Below are 24,426 nucleotides of genomic sequence, written 5' to 3'. Positions count from 1 at the left end.
TGGGGGACACAACTTCCCAACTGAGGAATGGAAAGACAAGCTTTAGACCCTGTTTCTTTTGGGGGGCTCTAGAATGGGGTGGAGAGCAGGACACCAGGTGTCTCAAAGGTCCCAGTAGATTTCACCCCAAGCAACTGTCTCACATACATGTTCTAGACCTTGGTCTCCCTGAATCTCACAACACCCTCCTTCAGGAAAGTGATTCTGGCTGGCTGAGCTGTGTCCTTAGTGCCCAGCTGAATAAATCAGAAAAACAAAACAAATTTAAAAAACTACAGATGACCCAGCCTCTTGATGCCATCCCTTTCTGCCCATTAAAGAAGACACTGAAGGACTGGGGTGATGGCTTGATGTGGAAGAGTGTGTGCTGGACAGTTTTATATCAACTTGACACACTAAAGTCATCTGAGAGGAGGAGCCTCAACTGAGAAAATACCTCAAGATCAGGCTGTAAGTACACACCACACACCTTTAATCCAGAGATACACAGAAAAACCCTGTCTTGAAAAACCAAAAAAAAAAAAAAAAAAGTCACATTGTAGGCAAGCCAATAGGACATTTTTTTGAGGCCGGGTTTCTCTGTGTAGGCCTGGCTGTCCTGGAACTCGCCCGCCTCTGCCTCTCGAGTGCTGGGATTAAAAGTGTGCTCCGCCACCATCCAGCCATGTAGGACATGTTTTAAATTAGTGATTGACAGGGGATCTAACCCATTGTGTGCAGCAGCATCCTGGGCTCGTGGTCCTGGGTGCTCTAGAGAAGCAGGCAGAGAAACCCATGTGGAGCAGGCCAGGAAGCAGCACCCCTCCTGGCTTCTGTATCAGCTCCTGCCTCCAGGTCCCTGCCCTGTTTGAGTTCCTGTCCTGGCTTCCTTCGCTGATGGACTACAATGTGGAAGTGAAAGACAAATAGACCTTTTCCAAGCTGTTTTTGGTCATTGGTGTTTCACTGCAGCAAAAGAAATCCAAGACAGGATGCATTGTAAACAAAGGTTAGGACTTGGTTGGGTTTGATCACCAGCACCCATGTAAAAAGCAAGATGTGGCTATAGGCACCTATAACCCAGAGCTGTGGGGGTGGAGACAGGAGGATCACTGGGGCTTGTTGGGTGCCAGCCTAGTTCCAGACTCAGTGAGAGTCCCTGTCTCAAGGGAATAAAATAAAAAGAGACAGAGAAGGTCAGGTGGTGGTGGCGCACGCCTTTAATCCCAGCACTCGGGAGGCAGAGGCAGGCAGATCTCTGTGAGTTCGAGGCCAGCCTGGTCTACAGAGCAAGTTCCAGAACAGGCTCCAAAGCTACATAGAGAAACCCTACCTCAAAAAAACTAAAAAAAGAAAGAAAAGAAAAGAAAAGAAAAGAAAAGAAAGAGAGAAGGAGGGAGACAGAGAAGGACACCCGACTTTTTTCCCTAGCCTCCATGTGCAATACACAGACACACACACATGCAGAGACACAAGCAGACACACATATACACACACCCCAAATTCACCTTCTTCTTAATTCCCACAGCACCATGACCACAATCTAACTGAAACAATGTAAAGAAGGAAAGATGAATTTTCGGCTTGTGGCCTCACAGGGTTTCAGTCCATGAAGGCCGGGGAGTGTGGGGAAGGATGTTCACGTGACATGGAGGTGGTGACTCACGGCCGACAACCAGCCTCAAGCTGGCTTATAATGTCCACAACATCAACCTTACCCCTCACCACAGAGACAGCCAGACCACCTGGATGCAGGAAGGGAACTGGAGTCAGAGGTGAGAAGACAGCCTCCAAACTCCGGAACATTCCGGCTGTGGGCTGGTGAGCCAGAGCCCAGCTTAGCTTCCAGGACTGTTCATGAGAAGGACAGACAGGACAGACAAAGACTACAGAAGGGCTTGAGGAAGTCTTAAAAGGCAGTGACCGTGGATGGTCAGCTGGGCTACACACGTAACCCCCAGCACGTCTCATCCTTTGGCCAGGTGAGAATCCAGTCCACTCTGTCAATCAGGATGCCAGGTGCAAGAGTGAGACCATGTGACTGGGAACTGACTGAGCCCAAATTGAACCCTGGAGGCCCATCTTGCCCAAAGCCTTGACCTCCATTGTCCCCATCCATGACAAAGTGTCCCCCGGCTTGGCCAGGGCCACTGATAACTCCTGTGACGTCCAGATGACAGGAGAATGAATGCCCAGAGACTGTGGCCTTCCCTAGACTTCTCCATCTAGGCTGGGAAGACACCAGAAGAAAGAGGAACCTTGACTCCGCAGCCCCCTCCTCCTGTGTGTCCCCAACAGTACCTAGGGGTGTTGTCTGGGTGCCTGCTCGACTGCTTCCTCTTCCCAGCATCCCCAGCTTCCCCCTGAAATCTGCTCTTGGGACTTTTGATGCCCCCGTGGTCTGGCTTTGTCATCCACTCTGAAATGTTTATTGTACTTACGAGACAATACACTAGGCCTGGAATAGTATTCTTTTGATAAAATCTCAGTGCCTTGTGGTGGCTCTCCAGGCCTCCTTGGGCAAACTTCTCTCTCCCCACCTCCCTTCTCTCTCCACCCAGCGCTTCCTCTATGGCTATATTCTTCCTCAATCTCAAATCCAGGAGCTTTTCCACCTCGGGGCCTTTCCACTGGCTAGTCTTGCTTTCTGAGGCTTGCCGACTTGTTTCACTCAGCTGGAGTCAAGGGGGCATTTCCTCAGGGAAACTGTTCCCACCCAACCTCTTCTTTGTAGACACTCTGTCCCGGAGTCCAGACCAGACTACTTCACAGACTGAACTGAACTTTTTTTTTCTTTTGAGACAGGGTCTCTATATGGATCACTGGCTGCCCAGAAACTGACTGACTATGTACACCAGGTTGGACTTGAATTCACAGAAATCCACCTGCCTCTGCTTCACTAGTGCTGGGATTAAAGGTGTGCACCATCACATCACAGACTGGGTCCTGAGCCACTACTAGACACAGGATCCCTGGGTAGAAAGCTGTGTGCCAGGAACCCCTTGCTAGCCTGGGCTTGGCTCAGATTGGGTGTTTTGGTGAGGGGTCACTATGAAGACAATACCTGGAGCAGTAATATAGTGTGATCGGAAGGCTCTAGATCCAGGAAGGACCTCGAAAACATACCCAGAGTTTTAGATGTCTAGCACATAGCTAACCCTCTAACTAAGCTGAAGGGGTCCCAAGGCATTGCAGACAGCAAAAAGTAACCTGCCCATTGTGAGGGCAACTCGGCCCCAAGGTATCAGGCTAGTGCAAAAGTGGTTTTGGAGGACCAGCCTTGCAACCATCACAAGGCATACTTTTGTTTCCTGAAACATACGTGTCCAGGCTAATGCCTCCGAGAGGAGACTCTCTTACGTGAGAAAGTCTAATTCTGTATTGCTGTACGGGCTCACTCTGGACAAGCGGCCACTGGGATGGAATAAAAACCAAAGTCACTAGTCATGAGTGACACCCCTGGGAAGCCCTATGGTACTCTCAGGTGGAGACCAATACCCATTTCACAGATGAGGAAATAGAGCTGCGGGGTGAGCATGGTGAGGCCCCTCGAAGGTCATGTTTGAGATCTGACAGCCAATGTAGCAAGAGTGGGGGGCGGGGACCGTAGAAGGGCTGGGTCACTAAGGACACTCACTGGGCCCCTCAGGAGCGAGTCCATACTGTCTGAGGACTGGAAGTTACCATGAGAGCGGGTTGACCCACAGTTTACCTACTTGCCCTGGTTCCCCCACCACAGTTGGGTCAAGCGACAGCCTCTTTAGGCAAGGCTGCTCAGTTGTGGATTTCCTATCTGCCAGAATCATGAGCCAGAATACACTTTTTTCCTAATAAATTTCCCAGTCTCAAGTGTTGAGTCATAGCAACAGATGATGACAATCTTCAAGGGATCAATCAAGCTCTCTGGTTGGTCACTGGGAGAGCTGGGATTTGAACCTAAGTCTGATCACCGGTTCCCTAGGTCCAAGGGGAGACACGCAGAGAGTGACAGCTAGGGACAGGCCCTCTGCGTGAACACTCACGCCTACTCGTCTACTTCGCTCAGTGCATCACTGCCCCAGGAGGATGGCGTACTCACTGCTGGGAAGCAAGGTCAAGAGGGAGAAGTTCGGGGAACTCAGCGCCCTTGTCCCGTCAGAGGGACCAGTGCCAGGTCTTGGGATTCTTTCTACGGGACTGCTTTGGGAAGCAACAGTATCAAAGAACTGAACCTTACCAACTGTGGGCAACTGTTCAGGAAGAGGTGGGGGTGAGTCCCTCACCACACCGTGCTGGTCACTTGAGAGCAAGGGTCTCTTCACTGTCCTGGACATCAGAACAGATAGAGCTTAGGAAGGTCCCCGTCAGGAGAGCTCTGGCTCCTGGCCTGACTACATGGCCAACCAGTAGCTGCTTCAGTGTCAGGCTGAGGGTAAGGCACAGATGTGGGCGGGTGACCATCATCCTAAGAATAGAGTAGACAGAAGCCAGTGAGGGGAGACTCAGGGCTAACTGCCTACAGCTGGAGCTCTGTCTGCCCTGAGTGGTGTGCAGACTGGCAGGGCCTCTCCTGCTCAGCCATAGAAGCCTTGGGTTCCATAGACCCCAGCTCCTCCAGCAACACAGAGTTTCCCCCTTGCCAAAGCTGTGTGGCCCAAACCTGCCTGTAGGAAGAAAGCCTTAGAGAGGCCCAGGATTCTTTCTACAAATACCAAAGGCATCCTTGTGAGCAGAGACCATTTATTTCCAGCATCCTCAGAGGCTAGGCCTTCATCGGGAAGGAAGACACGGCCTGGATGGACACGGAGAGATTTAAGGGGCACGCTGCTGGCCGCAGACCCCTGCCCTCAGCCGTGAGTGCCATGCACACCGAGTCTTCCTGCGTGGGGGAAGAGACTGCTGCCAGCCTCGGTGCTCAGGGGTTCCTCATCCCTCATTTTCTGCGATCAGTCTGCAGCCTCACACTTCCACATTTTAGAGGGCCAAAAATCATGTGAAGGGTCACTTTGCAAAGGAATATGTCACTCTGTTGAAGTGTGTGGCAGCCGGGCATCGTGGCTCAAGCCTGAAATCACTCAGGAAGCTAATGTAGGAGGGGCAAAGGTTCAGAGTCAGCCTGGGCTACATATTGTGTTTGAGACTAACATAGAATACAGAAAAAGGTCCTATCTAAAGGGGGGAGGGAGTTTGGCAATATCTTCCACTCAGGAGTGTAGCATCCACATGGTCATCATGACATGGCTTTAGGGTCACTGTGGATGCCCACACACCGTGTCCTTGCACAAGGCAATTGGGCAACTACTCAGCCCCCACACACATCTCTTCTGGCCAGGATCCTGAACCTGGTAGAAGGCCTCTGGTGGTGCCCTGGTGGCACCCAGCCGCTCCGACTTTCCCCCAAAGATCCTGGCAGTTTATCAGAAATTCCCCTCATGATTCCTCACAGGGCCCCAGCTTCCTCCAGAGAGTGAGCAGCTAGTGAGTAAACAGAACTCTCCCTGCCTGGCCCAAGGGTAAGTCCAGAGTCCCCCGGGCTGCCACAGACCAGCAGCCCGATGTGTCATCCCGTCCCGTCAGCTGCCTGTTTGTTAGCAGAGGCTGCAGGTCCCTGGGAGCGAGCCAGGCTGGCAGTCACAGCAGCTTCAGTGCTTAGTGTGAGATGCTGGGGTTGAGGGTGTAAACCGGCCCTGCGACATTTGCCTGGCACGTGCAAGGCCACGGGTTCAATTCTCAGCAGAACTCCAGGTATGTCTGTGCATCAGTATTGCTCCCTCACCATGAGTACTGAGTATGACAAGCAGTGTGACCGGGTTGCCTCCGACATCCAGGCTCCAACCCTCTAGAGCAGGGGCACTAAGTGCCAGGCCTGATCCTGGTGGCTTGGGGGACAATGCTCCTTCATTTCTAAGGTGGAATAGACGGTGACACAAAGAGTGGAGGACCCCCAGGACGGCACTCCCATCTCCACGTGACAGGAAGTCCCCGGGCAAAGCAGAGAGCCTCTAGCAGCACTGGGGGAAGGGAGGTCACTGCAGCCACTTGGGGGGGATCCAAAGATATCTGGGTTTCAAAAGGCTTCGTGGTGGGGTCATCCAAGGACAATGAATTATCTCCAGCCCATTTTGTAGGCTTCAGATTAGAGAGGCTGGGCCAGGAGAGTCTCACTGCGTGCAGAGTCCTGTGTGATGGTGGGTGCAGGCTGTCACGGTGCCAGTGGTGACGAACGTTCACCCTTTAACTTCCCTTTGTCTTGGGAGTAGGAGCCATAGGTGCTGGTGCTGTGCCCACAGGGGCCATGTGTACAGCAACTGGAGGCTGGTAACATGCCAGCAGAGCCATCACTTGAGACCCAGGGAGAGACGGCAGGGCACAAGGATGTAGGCAAGGAGGCTTGGATCCAGCCTGTGGCTTCTCCCTTAGCGGACACTAGCCTGACAGTGAGTGCCCACTGTGGGGGCACAGGAGTCGGTGCTCTGGGCAGCAGCTGAAGACTTCATTCTGGGCTACCACTGAATGCCAGGGCTTTAGTTCAAGCCACAATAGCTTCCCAGCTTGGAGCTAACCTGATCTCGAGGGTAGACTCAGCTGCTCTCTAGCCCCAGCTAACACCGGGTGTCACTTCTCAGAGACCATCGTGGGCCCGTGATTCTCTTTTCCTCCTTCCTCCACCGAGAACATGACCTCAGTGCAGCTGCCCAGGGGCGGTTCTGTCTCCTGCTCCGGGTAATGAGGGGCATGGTCCACTTCCAATGCCGCTTCAAGCTCAGGCTCTGGAGATCCTGCCAGACCCCGGCCCTCAGGGACTTCGGTCTTTACAGAGCCCACAATCACCGTGTCAGCCTTCATGATGTAGATCTTCTCTGCAAAGCAAAGGGATGTGTGAGGGAGGTGAGACCACAGCCTCAGCCCATTTCCACCTCGCCTGCTGAGCGACTTCAGACAGATAACGCCGCCTCTCCAGCATGGAGAGGACTCTGTGGGGCCACCCATGATTTCCTAGGCATGTCATCAGGTAATCAGAGAAAGAGAGAATGCAGTCAGTCCAGGAGATAAGCCGTAAAAGAGGTCAGGATAACAGGAGCACTAGCGGACACGACAGAGCCACAGATGTCCCTGGCTCTTCTCAAGAGCCAGCTCTGGGGCCCAGTATTCCCACCAACAGCTCCTCACTATCACCACCGTTAATCTAATCTACTGCCTGGCTAAGAACGTGAGGCCTTCCTAAGGATGGCAGGTAAGATTTGGGGACACCTCCAGAGAAACATCCAGCCACCTGGCGACCCTCACTTTCACCCTGGGTGCCCAACGTGACCTATTTGCCTTGGACTGATAGTAACATGTCCCAGAGCCATGTCAGTCTGGGCAAACTTGGCTGGTTGGTTAGCCATACTCTTCAGAAGTCTGGGTCCTGATACCCAACAGCAGCTGGGGACTCTGTGTTTCTGTTAGCCACCTCCTGAGTCTCACTGACAGCCAGCGGGGTGAATGATGAGTGTCAAGTGGATGGATAACCTAGTCCCCAGCACTAGGACATGCGACCATCCTTAGCACAGGCTAATCCAGGGGTGTTGCTGGAATGGCCTTTCATGGAGAAAGTCGGGGAACCTTGGGGAAACAAAGTCCTTTGCATTGGGAAGCAGAAACCTGGATTCACAGAGGCAGCTGACTCTACTCATTGGGCATGGCACCTATGGCTTCAGTCAGGGGCTGCATCCCCCCCTCCTCCCGCTGTCCCATTCTGCAATGGACTCTGCAGATAGAATGGGGAAGCTCAAAAAGGAACTTAAGAGTGGGGGTGGGTGGAGGCAGGGGGCACATGGACCCCTGGCTCGGGGTTACACCCTCAGATTCAGGAAGCCCAGAAGCCTCTCAGATGCCCTGACAGGCCTGAGAGCATTGCACCAACGCCAGCTCTTCTATTTTGGTTTCCCACATACTCAGGAAAGAGGGAAGTAAAGGAAGTAAAAACAAGCAGAGGGAAGGGCAAGAGAAAGAAACAGTGTGTCCCACGGGTTCCTCAGCCCGCACCCCACATCCTCCGTCAAGGCTTGTTGGAACCCTCATCTGAGGGGCTGGCAGAAGATGGGAGCCAGGTAGGACCTGGCGGCTCAGAACTAAATCTGGAGAAGCTGAGGCAGGAAGACAACAAGTTCAAAGCCAGTTTGGGCTACAAAGTGAGTGGGTTCAAGGCCAGACTGAGCAACTCAGTAAAATTCGGTCCCAAAGAAAAAAGTAAAAAGGATACTGCGAAGGTGGGAGTATGTGCAGCATTGCAAGTCTGTAACAGCCGCAACCAGACGAACCAGAACCAGACGAGGCCTGAGGATCAGAAGTTCAAGGTTATCCAGAAAGCAGACAAAAGCCAGGGAGGTTGTCTAGCAGGCAAAGTGAGTGCTGGTTCTACAAGGATGAAGACCACAGTTCAGAACCCCAGCAGCCATGTAATAGGGTGGGTGTGGTAGCAGCCTGTAACAACATGTGGGAGGCAGAGACAGGGGATCCCTAAGTAAGCCAGCTAGCTAGTCTAATTACATCAGTGAGCTCTGGGTTCAAGTGAGAGACTCTGTTACAAGACATAAGGTGGAGTGCAATCAGGACAACCAATGTTAACCCCTGACTTCCGCACATATACACACACAGTCATACTCACACACACATGCACGCATGCACATGCATACACACACATGCACACACACTCACACATGCACACACTCACACACATGCACACACACTCAAACATGCACACACACACAATTTTCAATTTTAAAAATAAAAATTTAAAACAAACATGGGTGGTCTATAGCTCAGTAGTAGGACACTTCCCAAGCATGTAGAAGGCACCAGGTTCAATCCCTGGTACTAAAAAAGACAGATGGGACCATAGGTCAGGTGCTGAGTTCAACTCAGAACAGGCCAGAGAAGTCGACAAAGGAGAGATGAGGGGCCAGGGAGCTAAGGAGCTGACACCAAGCCAACAACCTGAGCTCAATCCCCAGGACTCACATGGTTGAAGTAGAGAACTGACTCCCAAAAGCTGTTCTCTGACCTCCACACTCATGCAGTGGCATATACATAAGATAGACAGACAGACAGATAGATAGATAGATAGATAGATAGATAGATAGATAGATAGATAGATAGATGATAGATAGATAGATAGAGATTATAGATAGATAAAATTATGTAGATGAGAGATAAACATATTTCAAGATGGCTCAATAGATGGAAGTATTTCTGCCAAACCCAAAGACCTGAGTACAATCCCTGGGACCCACATGGTAGAAGGAGAAAATTGACACATACAAGTTGTCCTCTGACCTCTACCCGCAACACAGGCTCCCCACCGGCAGCTGCTTAGGGGAATTGTCCTAGTGACGGAAGGGAGAAGGTGACAGAAAGGAGAGGCAGAGGGGGCACAGCCAGAGAAGAAGGTTTAGGCCCATTTGTCCTTGTTGGGCACTGAATGGGGAGGCCGCTCTTCTGGTGTGTCACGAAGCGGACAAAGGGGTCACTGGAGACCTGGTGTCTCCAATGACCTCTGAGGCCTTCCCTCGGTAGCCCCACCCCCATGTCCAGCTCTTACCACCTCCCTCCCTGCACAGGCTCTGGCCCTGTCTCCAAGTTCCAAGCTCTTTGGTCATCCTGCACTCAAACGCCAGAAGGGCTTCTTGGGAAACTGAAGGAGCCTTTGGCAGTGCTTTCCCAAACACATTCTTCGCCAATAGAACTTACCAGAACTTACCGAAAGCTGTGACTGCACACATTTCTCTGAGACAATGACGGCTTTCGAGCTCTCACCTCCACAGACCACCATGGAAAAGTGAAGAACCCTCACCGATAGAGGCCCTTCCAGCACCATGGCAGGGCCAGCAACAGTCCAGAGAGGGAGAAAGGGCCCAGGGAGCAGCTGCCCTGGAGAGCTGGGGGCCGGGACAGCGGGTGGAGGAGCTCAGCGGAGAGCACTGTCTTGCTCAGAGCAGACCGTGAGAAGGCGGCCTCTAGGACACGGGGAGGTAAGCAGGCTCCAAAGAGGAGAGCTGCCTGCTGTAGGTCAAGCAACAGCCCTGCCGAGCAGCTTAGGGTGAGAGGGAGAGAGGGACGGAGGGAGGAGGAGAGAGACAGAGAGTTGAAAGTCAGAAAACTACCCCAAAGAGGGAGAGCGGATGAGTTGGATGGGATAGAGCGGTTGGCTGAGACCAGCCTTGAATGCCAGAGTGAGAAGTGAATGCTCTACCTACGCCGGTGGGGACAATATACACATCAGTGGGTCTCAACCTCCTAATGCTGAGACCCTTTAATACAGCTCCTCATGTTGTGGTGACCCCAACCATAAAATTGTTTTCATTGCCACTTCATAACTGTAATTTTGCTACTGTTAGGAGCCGTAAGGCAAGTATTTTTGGAGACAGAGGTTTGCTAAAGGGGTCGAGACCCACAGGTTGAGAACCACTGATGTATACGTTCTGGGATGGTAGGAAGTGAGGAAGGAGGCCGGGCCCATAGGAGCCACAACGAATGTTTGTCCTGGCTGAAGGGCAGCAGAGATGGGAGATGCTGGGGGTAAGGGCTGGCTTCTGGGTTCCTGCTGCGATCCATGGGTGGTATGGACAGCCCAGAGTTTCAGGGTCCATCAAATGTGGGGCTGAGTCTCAGTAGTTCAATAAGAAAACTCGCTCCACATCACCCTATCCCGAGCCTCAGTTTTCCCAGCCATGAAAGAAGGATAAAGTCCTTCCCAGAAGTGTGTGACAGACATGAAGAGGTATTTCCAGATAAGTGTCTGAGGTCACCAGCCTGCCTGCCTTCCGTCCTTCAGGCTCTGTATTAGGTCAGCAGGGACGGATTCTCTTTCTCTTTAATAAAGGCCATCACGGCACTCATTAGCCCACACCCACTTAGTGGACGTCCCCAGCAGTCCCCATGAAGTGACACTTGTGCCATTCTCCCTGGACAGAAGCTTGACCTGGGGCGGAGTGGGTGGTGGTGAGGGATGTGCCCCTCCCCCAGCCCCATCCAGCACTCAGCATCCGTCTCTTTCAGCCCACGGATTTCAACCAGGACCTTCCAACAGGAGGACTCACCAATCCTGTTATTCGTGTGTTCCGTGGATACCCGGGTCTCTGGAGGTTCCCTGGGGGTCAAAGGATTCCCAGCTGTGCTGTCATCCAACAGTGGCAGGCTCTCCAGGAAGGCTGCCCCAACATTGGTACAGGTCTCCACGGCTGGAGGGTTCATGGGGCTCAACTTGTGTCCTGTGCTGGCATCTGTCACTGACCCACTTCTCTTCGGCTGCTGTGAACAGGAGTAGGAGCTGAGGCAGGGCTTCCCCCACTCCACCACACAGGGAGCTTTAAAGATGCCGCAAGTCACGTGACAGCATGAGACACTTGTGTGTGGCCATCCCAAGAATGTCCACCTTTTTCCCAAGATAGTGTCTCACCATATAGCCATGGCTGACCTAGAACTTAATACATAAACCAGGCTGGCCTATGAACTCACAGCGATCCATCTGCCTCCGCTGCTTCTCAGATTAAAGGTGTGCACCCAGCTACTATTTGATCTTTCTCTGTGACAGTCTTCTCTGGTCCAGGCTGGCCTCGAACTTGAGAAGCTGCTAAGGATGACCTTGAACTTTTGGTCCTCCAGCGTTCACCTCCCTAACACTGATATTAAGGGGGTAGGGTGCTATCACGCCCAGTTTATAATGGGCTAGGACTCCAGCTCAGGGTTTTATGCTTAATAGGCAAGCATTCTACCTACCAGGCTGCACCCTCCACTCACTAGACCGAGCGGCAGTTAGTGACTCACACACACTCCACTTACTACGTGTGCTGTTCTAAGAACAATGTGTCACCCTGCAGTTATCCTATGAGCACCTGCCTCTCTTACAGATGGAGAAACTGAGACTTGGAGGAGTGCAGGAACTCACCCAGGGTCATACATACAGTTAGTAAGTTTCTAGCCAGGAAGTCTCCTCTAGGCTCACCACCTTCTGGGGCCTCTTCACTCCCAACCTCTTGGGAGAGAAGTCTTTAACTGTATCCTAATACAGTTTAAAAAAAAAAAAAAGCCACATCCTCACTCAGAACTGTGTTGATTTGGTTTCTCAAGTTCATGAGTTTAGTGCGAAGGGAAATGAGACACCTGGGTGTGCGACAGTCACCTTCAGACTTCGAAAGGACCCCGGCTGAGGGGTTCAGAGGGCAGACCTACGTCATCCTGGTCATTCTCTTACGATGACCTGAAGGCCAGGGCTGGGGATAAAGCTCAAAACTGAAGCGCTCTGCCTAGCACCCCGATTTGACTCCCAGAAGAGGAAAACCCAAACCAAAATGAACAAACAAACAAAAATCCACTCATTTTAGCCAGGCGTGGCACATGCCTGTAATCCTCACACTTGGGCGGTTCAAGGCCAGCCTGGGTTACTAAGACCTTGTCTAAAAAAAAAAAAAGTAAATAAATAAGGAACTGGACAGGGGAAGCTCAGTAGTTAACAGCACTGGTTGCTCTTCCAGAGGACCACGGTTCAGTTCTCAGCACCCACACAGTGGCTCACAACCATCTGTAACCCCAGTTTCAGGGAAGCCAGTGGCCCTATCTGACTTCCGCAGGTACCAGGAACATACGTGGTGTGCAGACATACATGCAGGCAAAACATCCATACACATAAAATAAAAGTTACAAACAAAAAGCATAAGCTGAGGGGAGGGAGTAGCTGTTATAAAAGAGAGAGAGAGAGAGAGAGAGAGAGAGAGAGAGAGAGAGAGAGAGAGAGAAAGAGAGAGAGAGAAGCATCTTGCTCAATGGTGAAAACCGTGTGCACCATAAGCACCTAACACATGGCCACAGGAAGGTGCTCATCAACCCTGCACCCACCCAGCTCCACCCCACCATCACATGTCCCCTGGGAAGCCTGACAAAGGACAGCTTAACGGGGTCTCTGCAAAGCCCTGCACCTGGCCCACATGGAGCACCCTGTAAGAGGTGATGCAGGTGCGCCCAAAGGATGCAGCTAGGGGACCAGGGCCCAGCACCAGCTCCGAAGTCCCACAGTACAAGCTGGGGTTCTAAGGCAGCCACCAGCTGGGTAACCCCTAACTTGTCTGACTGCCATTTCCTCTTTTACTAAATGTGGCAAGAGTACCAGCGCCTGAGAGTCAGGACTCTCTGAGGTAACTTCTAGAAAGCGCAAAGGAAGGTGCCTAGCAAGCCAGAGGTGGTGGTGCACACCTGGATTTCGAGGTCATTGTGGGCTACTCAGCAAAACGCCTGGAGAGAGGGCAGGGGAGGAGTACGAGTGCCTAGCAGATAGTAACCGCTCAATACAGCTAACTTTGCAAGCGTCTGTGGCTGGTGTCTGTCAGCCAGCTTGGAGGGCAAGCCTTCCAGAGTAAAGAGATAAATAATCACAGCCTCCCTCTGACCCAGACTTAGGACCTCAAAGTGGCCCAAACCAAACTGCTGCTTGCAGTCCTGCTGGAAACTCCCTGGGGCCGAGCCAGGTGCTAGAGGTTGCTGTGGGGTGGGGCTCTCTGTCCCCGGGCCAAGTCCTACCATGGGGCCCCAGGCTAAGCCCCTGGACTCCTAGCTCTGCAATCTGGAACCCTGGGTGTAAGGAAGGAGAAAGGTCTCCTATCTTCCTAAGGCCCAGCAGCCCTGAAACCACAGATTTGTGAAGAAAGAAGTCAAACAAAAAGACAGTAGCTGGGGGTGGGTGGGGGTGGGGGGTAGAGGATGGAAGAAATGAGGGGGATGGGGTGGAGGGATGGGGGGTTGTTGAAATGGCACTTACAATTGGTTTTTCAGTAGGTTTAGAATCTGAAAGAAAAAAAAAGTAGTGATGTTACCAAAAAGTGTTTGACACCCAACACTGTCGGTTGACAGACAGTACCCTAGGATCTCAGTGGGGCTGAACCTTGCCCACCCCAGGGCTCATGCCCCCAGACTGGCAGCAGAAATTTTCAGGATGAACCCCTGGCATGCCTGAAGCCAGTCTCTGAAGTGAGAATGAGCTGGGGCCTCCCTTCCACAAGCCAGAAGAGGCCAGGCCGCGGCGCTCATGGACACTCCTGCTCTGTCTGCCTCTTTTCTCTTTGTACCACCCTGAGGCGGCTTCTGAGGACTCTGGAGATGCCTGAGCCACAATTCTCAGGACCCAACCTTTCTCTGTTCATCTCAGCCCCTGCCATTCACCCCAGCATTCGTTTGTTTTAAATAAAGACCAACTACCCAAGAGCATGGTGACATTTAACCATAGCTTGCCAGCCGCCTGAGAAAGAAGGAAGTGGCCCTATTACCAAGCCCAACCTAACGCAAGCTACCCCAGATCCACCAGGACCACACCACAGGGGGACAGAGCCATTACTGATTCCCAGGAGGCCACCTAGGGACCCTGTGATGCCAACCGGGTTCATACTGACAAGCCAACCATGCCAGGAAAGTCAGCATGCCAGAGGAGCAGCTTCTAGAACGTGCTTTCTGGCTTAGCAGCTTGACCCTTAATTCTAGTTGACCTGTGCACAACAGATTAACCGATAACAGGAATGTCACGCAGTCACTGAAGCTTGGGATGAGCTCTCAGTGGTCTGGCAGGGAAATGGGCTCGAGTGATGCTCAAAACAACCACCTCATGAAGTGACAGGGCCAAGCCTCAGGTTAGCAAAGGTGCTTGCTTATGTAATCTGGTAACCACTGTCCCTAGTAGAGCGGTCACTTCGGGAAGTCGTGGCTTGTTCTCGTTAGGTGACCACTAACCACTAAGTCCAAGCCACTGATAATACTGTAGGTACTCTCTGGCTTGAGACACAAGTTCTGTTGGATGGGCTTGGTTTTTCTAAGAATTTGTTACTATTCTGTGAGTGTTTTGCCTGCATGTGTGTTTGTGCACAACACGTATGCCTGGTACCAGGGAGACCAGAAGAGGGTGTTAGATACCCTAGACCTAGAATTATAGACAGTTGTGGGGCCCCTGTGGGTGTGAAGAACTGAATCTCAGTCCTCTGGAGGAGTAGCCAGCTCTGATCCACTGAACCGTCTCTCCAGCCCATGGTGTGTTCATTTTGTCTGGTTCTCATTTTATGGGACAGGATTTAACTGGCTATTTTAAACGTGACATCAGTGAAACTAAATTTTTGTCCTTTGGAAGCAATCCTGAGTTTTGTAATCAGCCAGCTGGCATATGGTGTCAAGTCACTGTGGGAACTTGGAGAAGAAAAAAGTGTCTGCCAAAGGAGCAAGAAGTAAACAAAGGATGCTGAAGTCTGATTTGAGAAAGAAGCAGGTGAGACAAGGGCTGAGCGGCTGAAAGTAGCTCCCTCTCTTTACAGGGCCTCCTTGGTGCCTTTGAACCAGGGGACCCCCCCAGTAGGGACCACACCTTCAGGAAGTCACACGAATGAGACAAAAGCAGGAGTGTTTATAATTACTTCAAAGTTGAAAAGATGCCGAGTGTCACACACTAGTGTGACTGAGCCTGCTAACCCAACACCACCTCCGTGGAGGGCAACCAGCTCCACTTCACAGCTCTGAGACTCAGTCTTTTTATCTGGGAAATGGGACAGCCATGGCCAACTTCAGAGGGGTTTAGGAAGATAGGATAGAGAGCTCAAAACAGCAGGTAAGGTTGGGATGGGATGGGGGAGGGGGAGGATTTGTGGTAGAACCTTTGTCAAGTGTGAAGGCAGGACTCTTCCAGGCACAAGCATGTGCGCACACACATACACACGCCACACACACACACCACATATGCACCATACACCACATACACACACGCCACACACACACCACACACATACCACAAACACACCATACATATACACCATACACACACCACATATGCACCATACATCACACACACACTACACACACCACATACGTACCATACACCACACACACACACATCACGCACACACACCACACACACACCATACATATACACCACATACACACCACAAACACACACCATACATATATACCACACACACACCACATACACACCATACACCACACACACACATCAAGCACACACACCACACACACACCACACACACACCACACACACACCATACACACACACACACACACACACACACACACAGTAGAATTTCTGTGATAAGTCATCTGGAGACCGGGGTGCTATGAGCATGGCTCTGAGCTCTGAGGTGTCCCCCCTCCAAATCCAGAACCCCGGTCTCATTGTACAAAACAAATTTTAGACAAGACCCAGCAGGGGGAATCCTGCAAACATCTGACCAGTGTTGTCAAAGGCCACTTAGGTCAAAAGGAAGTCTGAGAAGCTGCTACAGGCAGGGCGGTGGGGGTGGGCGCGGGGGGGGGGGAACAGGGGGGAGGCCTGGGGATGTCTGAGTGAGTGTGAGAAGGGTCCCTGGCACCTTAAAGAAAAACTAGTAAAGACAGAATAAAGGGCGGCTTTTGTTTTTTAATCACAACAGTTGGGGCTGGAGACGTGGCTGGCAGGTTAAGAGCACTGGCTGCTCTTCCGGAGGATTGTTTGGTTCTCAGCACCCACCTGCCGCTCACAACCTTTTTAACTCTGATTTCAAGGGATCCAGGGCCCCCTTCTGACCTTCCTGGGAACCATGCATGTGGTATAGTTACATACACGCAAGCAAATGCTCATATGCATTTTTAAAAACTAAAACTATACTGTGTACTTATTTAACTATGGTAAATGTACCACCCCAATATAAGAAAGAGGTCAATAATAAAATCAGCTGGGCACGGGCACACTGGAACTCCATTATTTTCTGTTTGGATGGGGTGGAGTAAGACAAGGTAGTCTCCAGCTGGTAACTAACTGAGAATGATTCTGAACTTCTGACCCTGCTGTCTCACCTTGCAAGTGCTGATACTGCAAGTGTGTACCATCATATCTGGCTTTGAAACAGGGTCTCACTATGTAGCCCCTGGCTGGTATGAACACAGAGATCCACCTGCCTCTGCGGGGATTCAAGGCATATACCACCTGCCTCTGTCTCCAGTGCTGAGGCTCCAAGTGTGTATCACCGCGATATTTTGAGTTGCTCGCCTCTTTTCTGGAGCCTTCCAGGCCATCTCTCTACCTAAGGAACCCATTGACTAAACCTGCTGGGTTCCCAGTAAACGTCTGTCCTGCCTCCCGCAGCTGCGATGGGACTTCAGGGAGAACTCAGGGCAGAAGGAACAGAGTTCTTTTATCCTAAAACTCTTCTAAAAAGTGAAATCTTGAGCTGGGCACATGCCTCTAACCCCAGCACTCAGGAGGCAGAGGCAGAGGCAGGTGGATCTCTATGAGTTCAAGGCTAGCCTGGTCTACAGAGTGAGGGCCAGCTGAGGCTACACAGAGAGACCCTGTATCGAGGAAAGGTGCTGAGGACACCTGTGACGCCCTGGAGGCCAACACAGCTTAGACACTCTATAACAGGAGAAACAAAAATACAGATTTAACTCTCAGAAACAAGCATGCACTAACATCAAGGTTAAAAAAAAAAAAAAAGACAGAATCTAAGGCAGGAGGTGATGGTGCATGCCTTTGATCCTAGCACTGAGGAGGCAGAGGCAGGCAGATTTTTGAGTTCAAGGCCAGTCTGGTCTAAAGAGCTGTTCCAGGACAGTCAGGTCTACACAGACAAACCCTGTCTCGAAAAGCCAAAAAGTAAATAAATAAATAAAAATTTAAAAAAAAAAAAAGCTTAAGAGGCAGAATCTAGAAGCCGCAGCATCTGTCAACAGCCCTTTCCAACCCATGAGTACTCTGAGAAAGATCCAAAGCGGATCCTGCCAAGGGCAGAGTTCAGATTGCCCAAGCACTCTTCCCCTCAAGCCGTTGCTTTGGCCTGCTTGTCCTCATTTGTTGGTTTCCTGGTTTTTTGGAATAATCAAAATATTCTCGTAAATCCATCCGGCACCCTAGGATGCAAGTCCAGGACATTATGTACAGCGGTGGCCCAGCCGATTGGTATCTCCTGAGCTGCTCCGAAGGCTAGAGTTGTGAGTGCTGAGCACGGAAGCAGGATTCAAAGCTCTGTCCCGCCCCTCCCTGAGCTTTCCCTGTCAGTCCTGACCTGACACAGCTGTGGGAGGCAGGATAGTCCCAAGGTAGAAGTTTGCTACTGGGAACCCAGCAGGCCTAGTCAATGGGCTTCCTAGGAGGAGCGATCACCTGAAAGACCTTCAGAGAAGAGGACAATCCCCTGCAACTCAAAATAGTGTGGTGGTACACACCCGGAGCCCCAGCAACCCGGGAGGTAGAACCAGGTGGATCCCTGTATTCATGTCAATCAGGGCTACACAGTGAGAACTGGTCTCAAATATAAATAATATAAATAGAAACATAAAAAAGACAAATTCAAAGATAGTCTCAACTACATACCATGGCTGAGGACAGCTGGGCCGTGTGAGACCCTATCTCAAAAAATCAAAAACAAACCAACAAAAGAGGCACTGCCAACTCAAGAGGATGAGGACATGTCCTGAGGGATTCCTGCTCCCCAGCTCTGGGACAGTGATCAAGAATCTGCTACAATGATGGCAACATTAAAATAATGAAAGAAACCCATGAGTCCACACAGATGCAAATACACTAACAAGAAACAAAAGCATGATAAAGAGCAGAAGGGGTCACTGGCACAGTCTCAAAACCCTCCTGGAACAGTCACTACCAAGGCATTATCAAAGTGTGGTCTGGCTGGTGGGCTTGCGAGAGTGCTCCAAGCACCATGAAGGCAACCGATGGATGCCTGGCAGGAAGCTCCCCAAAGAGCCCAGTGCGGAAGACTGGGGCCCAAGTCCATTTTCAGAGAAATATTAGATGGAACCTAGGTCAGGACCACAAGCCAGATCAGCTCACGACTCTACCTGGTATCAAGGCCATGATACCAAAGAAAGAGCCTGGGAACTGGCCCAGATGAGAGGGGACACCACAGACCTGCTTACCAACGGCAGCATGAGATCCAAGCCACAGACATCATTAGGACACATGGAGAAACCCAGTCTGGTAAGGTGTCATGGCACACACCTTTAATCCCAGCACTCGGGAGGCAGGGCTCTGCTGTGAGATAATGCTTTTGTACACTGTAAAGATTTGTCACTCGTATTAGTTTAATAAAACGCTGATTGACCAATAGCCAGGCATGAAGTACAGGTGGGGCAACCAGACTAAGAGAATTCTAGGAAAAGGACAGGCAGAGATGCAGTCACCACCCAGATGCAGTACAAGCAAGATGAGAAAAGGTACCAAGCCACATGGCTAAACATAGACAAGAATTATGGGTTAATTTAAGTTGTAAGAGCAAGTTAATAATAAGCCTGAACTAATAGGCCAAACAGTTTATAATCAATATAAGCCTCTGTGTATTTCTTTGGGACTGAAGAGCTGCAGGACCAGCTGCAGGTGGGATAGAAACTTCTGTTAACAGATCTCTGTGAGTTCGAGGTCAGCCTGGTCTATAGAGCAAGTTCCAGAACTACACAGAGAGACACTATCTCAAAAACCAGAAAAGAAGAAGGAAGAGGAGGTAGAGGAGGAAGAAAAAGAGGAGAAAGAGGAAGGGGAAGAAGAAGAAGAAACAGGCAAACAAGCAGAGTCTGGTCTGAGCACTGATTGGTAGTGACAGAGCAGACTGAGTTCTGATTCTGGTGGTACTGCAGAGCCCTGGTTATTAGGAAACATACAGGGAGGTATTCAAGGGTGGTAAGAAATAGAGCCTGGTAAGATACTCTCAAAACTGTTTTGGAAAAGGTAAGTTTTCCATACTGTGTTTACAACTTCTGGAAACCTGAAATTCTATCAGAGCAAAAGAATCTTTTTCTGCCTCTATCTTTCTGTGATAACAGCAAGGTAGGGGCTGGAGAGATGGCTCCGTGGTTAAGAGCACTACTGCTTAGCCAGGCACGGTGGTACACGCCTCTATTCCCCAGAAGTCAGAGGCAGGTGGATTTCTGTGAGTCAAAGACCAACCTGGTCTACAAGGTGCAACTTCAGCATAGCCAGGGCTACAGAGAGAAACCCTGCCTCAGAAAAAAAAGACAACAAAAAAGAGCACATGACATACTGTTCTTCCAGAGGACTGTAGCTCAATTCCTAGCACCCATGTCAAGTGGCTCACAACCACCTGTAACCCCCTACAGTCAACTGCACTCAAACTCGCACGCGCGCGCACACACACACGCGCACACCTGCCCCCATATACACATCAAAAACAGTCAAGGTATTCAGGTGTTCAGGTGTATATTAAAATGAGGACCAAGGGGACGAACTGAAGGGTGGGGATGTAGCTTCATTGAAGAGTGCTTGGCTAGCATGTATGAGACCATAGGTTCTATCTCCAGCTATGTGTAAACTGGGCATGCCAGCACAATTCATGTAATCTCAGCACTTCAAAGGTAAAAAGGTTAGAAGTTCAAGGTCATCCTCAGCTGAATAGCAAGTTTGAGGTCAGCCTGAGCTACAAGAAACTCTGTCTCAAGATTAATTAGTTAAAAATAGGAAAAAATGGTAACCCGACTGCCTGTTCTGGGCTCTGTCATAGCTGAGGAGGGGTATTCCCGGCATCTGGCAGGCTGCTAAACATCTTACAATGCCCAGCTCAAGCTCTACAGCAAACAACTATCCACTGACAAAGGTCAACAGTGCTGAGAATAAGACACCCTGCTCATGGAGACCCCAGTGAGAGACACCCTGCTCATGGAGACCCCAGCGAGAGACACTCTGCTCCTGCAGACCCCAGGGAGAGACACCCTGCTCATGGAGACCCCAGCGAGAGACACCCTGCTCCTGGAGACCCCAGCGAGAGACACCCTGCTCATGGAGACCCCAGGGAGAGACACCCTGCTCATGGAGACCCCAGCGAGAGACACCCTGCTCATGGAGACCCCAGCGAGAGACACCCTGCTCCTGCAGACCCCAGCGAGAGACACCCTGCTCATGGAGACCCCAGTGAGAGACACCCTGCTCATAGAGACCCCAGCGAGAGACACCCTGCTCATGGAGACCCCAGCGAGAGACACCCTGCTCATGGAGACCCCAGCGAGAGACACTCTGCTCCTGCAGACCCCAGGGAGAGACACCCTGCTCATGGAGACCCCAGCGAGAGACACCCTGCTCCTGGAGACCCCAGCGAGAGACACCCTGCTCATGGAGACCCCAGGGAGAGACACCCTGCTCATGGAGACCCCAGCGAGCGACACTCTGCTTATGGTGACCCCAGCAACAACAACAAATCTCCATCCTGCTGTCAGCTCCCATGTGGCCTTTGCCAGCTGACATGGGCTTCATGCAGCTCATCTGGGAAATGAAAGCAGTAGTGGTGGGTGCTGAAAAGGCCACCCCAGGAGTGGTTTCTGTCCTTTGCAAAGGTACCAAGGACACTTTGCCTTAATGTCAGACCAATTCAGGTGATGGGTGACGGGCACCTGATTGCACCTGTATTAACTATAGGTTCCTGATCTTATTCCTCTTATTCCTCTACCAGGGGAACAATAGTCTCCCTGCAGAGGAGGAGTGAGTGAGGCTGGAACACATTCACCTGTCCCACGGCTGTCCCCTCTTACCAGCTGTCACACTTGTCTGGAAGGTTGGAAAATCTAGGAGAGCCTATCGCCAGACAAAGCCTGCGCTGAAGATATGCTCATGACAACAGCAATGAAATGAATAAATGTTCCTTTACAACGCACCGCTCCAGGACAGATCCCTGCTGCCCAGGCCATGCCCACCCTACCCTCGCCATGCACACCCTACTCAGCCCCATGCTGCCCAGGCCATGCCCACCCTACCCTGGCCCTGCACACCCTGCTCAGGCCCACGCTGCCCAGGCCTGGATATGGTCATCTGGACTGTGTGTGCTCACCCTGATTTAAACCTGCGCTCATTTCAGCCTTGGAAACCTAGACATCAAGGGACCGAGTGGAAGCCAGTGGCCCAGAACCAGGCTCAGACACAATATTGACCCCAGACTCACTCAGCTCCTTGTAAGCCCAGCTTCTTCAGGTGTTTTGTTTGTCTTTTTTTCATCTTTTCTTTTCTTTTTTTTTCTATCTTTCTTGTTATAACAAAACTGTTCTCACGAATGTTTGGAGAGAAAAAAATCAACTGACGGCAATGGAAACTCTAATACTAGAAAAATGTCAAGAAAGCAAACACTGGTTTCAATAAGCCGTGCCTGGCAGCTCATGGAAACAAGCTTGAAACCAGCAAAATACAAAAACCCCCTCGACTGGGGCGTGCTTAGGAGGTACGCGCATGTACTTATGAAACTTCTCTATCTCAATACCCCCTTGGTGGACAGTGTCTTGGTGTGAGTCGGCCCAGCTCCGGAGCCCACGACAGTCGCGCACCTGTCCACCCTGGCCCAGGCGGTCCTCTGCACGACCAGATACTCACCCCCCTGCTCCGTCTTTGGCTGGAAGGTCTGGGTTAGGTAGTTCAGGTGAAACTCTGCAAAGATATCAAGAGTGGGGCTTAGGGGGTGAGCAGCAGGGTGGGGACAGGCAGGGCAGGCACCCAGGGCAGGCACCCAGGGCAGGCACCCAGGGCAGGCACCCAGGGCAGGCCAGCATAAAGCAGCCACCCTCCCCAGGACCCCAAGACACAAGCACCTACTCTGTTGGATCCGCCTCCTGCAGGCCTTCCAGTGACACAGGAAGAAGGAGCTAGAGCCAATGAGCAGCATCGCCATGGCCAGCCAGAGGAGCATGGGCCCTGAAACACAGTGCCAGCCTGTACTCTGTGCACAGCTAGGAGCCAGGGCCCTTCCCTGCAGCCATAGAGGACAACCCCAGGCATAGCCCACTTCCTCCTTCTCCAGGGACATGGCTCCCACTAAGGTGAGCAGATGGACCATCTGATTCAGCCTTTCTCTGCTTGCCCTCCCTCACCTGGTTCCAGGAAGCTGACCAGCTAACTCAGAAAGTAAGAAAAACAAACCATTTCAAGGGTGAGAAACTAAGGCCTCAAGGAATCAGAATGAGTCAGGTACGGTGGCGCACGCCTGTAACCCCAGCACTAGGGAGGCAGAGGGATGTGGATCTCTGAGTTTGAGGTTAGACTGCTCTACGTAACTAGTTCCAGGCCAGTCAAGGCTACATAGAGAGAACCCCATATTAAATATAAAATAAATAATAAACAAAAAAGAGTGAGAGAAAAGAAGGGATTGAACTTCAGGGGGCCGAGAGCTATGGCTAGTTGGGATAGGGAGGGCAGAAGCTGGTTAGGCAAACTCTCCGAGACCATCAGCTCCTGAGGGCAGGCTCAGGGTCGGCTCTGCACCGAGCGGCCTCAGCACGTGGTCTCAACAAACGAGGGGATGATGGGATGGCTCAGAGGGCAAAGCCCTTGCAAGCCTGATGACCTGAGCTCAACATCCAGAACCGACCGCAGCAAGGTGGGACGGGGTGGAGGGGGGGCTCTAGCTTCCACACATGCACCATGGCGTGGGCATGCGCGCGCGCGCACACACACACACACACACAAACACATCACACATAAATGCGCCATTTTTTTCTCAAAGCTAAAGGGCTCAGAGGGCTTTGAGAAACTGGGAGACTGAAGCTTGTCCAAAGTCACCTTGAGAGTCACCACCCAGGTCAGGCGACTTCAGTATCCCACATCCTTCTTACACACACACACAGCACACACAGCACACGGATTAAGGATCAAACACAGGACATAATGCGTCTGCGGCAAGTGCTCTACCACTAACCCAGCCTAGCCCATGCCTGAGCCCTATTCTGTTGATCTTAATTATTCAATTGCTAGTTGGGTACAACAGGTCTCAGGTGTGACTGCTCAAGTATCCTTTGTTTGGTATTGGGCCAAGATCCAGGGTAGCCTCAAACTTGCTGTGTAGCCAAGGATGATTGAGATCTCAGAATTACCTACCTCCACCTCCTCAGAGCTGGGATTACATGTGTGTCCTACCAACCACATCCGGTTTATGTGACTCTGGGAATGGCGCCCAGGCCCTCTGTCATGCTAGGCAAGCACTTTGCCAGCTGAGACGCAAGGCACGCTGAGAACTGTTAACTTGAGAACTACTGCCATCTTGTGTCCATAACCAGTACTGCTAGTCCTAAAACCGACTGCAGAGTGCATGAACAGCAACTGCCTAGGGCTATATATGCTGCCAACCCTGGGTGTCTACTCGCTTTCCATTTCACAGCTGAGGAAACTGACGGCGAGAGGAATTAAACTCCCAGTCATTCAGTAACTCATCCAATAACTTCTTTTTTCAGAGGGTTTTCTGTGGCCAGGCTGGCCTTAAACTGGCTACATAGCAGAAGTAACCTTTAAAAACATTTTTTTCCCTTGAGACAGGGTCTCACTAGGTAGCCCTGTCTGACCTGGAACTCGTCATGTAGACCAGGCTGGCTCTGAATTTACAGAGATCTCCTGCCTCTGCTACCTGAGTGCTAGGATTAAAAGCACGTGCCTCCACACCTAGAGTTTTGTTTTAAAGAATTTTTCTTATTTGT

At 51.2% G+C, this 24,426-nt stretch overlaps 1 protein-coding gene and 1 long non-coding RNA gene across 4 annotated transcripts in view; one reads left to right on the top strand and one right to left on the bottom strand.

Moving 5' to 3' along the window:
• Positions 1-4,681: 4,681 nt before the first annotated feature.
• Positions 4,682-24,426, bottom strand: part of Tnfrsf8 (TNF receptor superfamily member 8) — a 49,674-nt gene continuing 29,929 nt past the window's right edge. Inside the window, exons 9-13 of one of the 3 annotated variants that reach the window (XM_087906895.1) lie at positions 22,556-22,654; positions 22,337-22,390; positions 13,751-13,776; positions 11,040-11,250; positions 4,682-6,818 (exon numbers count right to left, since the gene is read on the bottom strand). In XM_087906895.1, the coding sequence (XP_087763021.1) occupies positions 6,574-6,818; positions 11,040-11,250; positions 13,751-13,776; positions 22,337-22,390; positions 22,556-22,654 (635 nt within the window). In that variant the 3' untranslated portion in view covers positions 4,682-6,573. Of the gene's footprint in view, positions 6,819-9,945; positions 11,251-13,750; positions 13,777-22,336; positions 22,391-22,555; positions 22,655-24,426 lie in introns of those variants that run through there. The other 2 variants (XM_087906894.1, XM_087906896.1) reach the window with 2 other exon arrangements.
• On the top strand, positions 9,834-11,510 carry LOC148121600 (uncharacterized). The gene is made up of 2 exons (XR_015738032.1): positions 9,834-9,971; positions 10,999-11,510. It is a non-coding gene; the product is annotated as an uncharacterized LOC148121600 (long non-coding RNA).

Source organism: Myodes glareolus, chromosome 6 (genome assembly GCF_982192425.1).
Source record: "Myodes glareolus chromosome 6, mMyoGla1.1, whole genome shotgun sequence".
In the NCBI taxonomy this organism is placed as follows: Eukaryota; Metazoa; Chordata; class Mammalia; order Rodentia; family Cricetidae; genus Myodes; species Myodes glareolus.
This window is presented reverse-complemented; position numbering and strand designations above follow the sequence as displayed.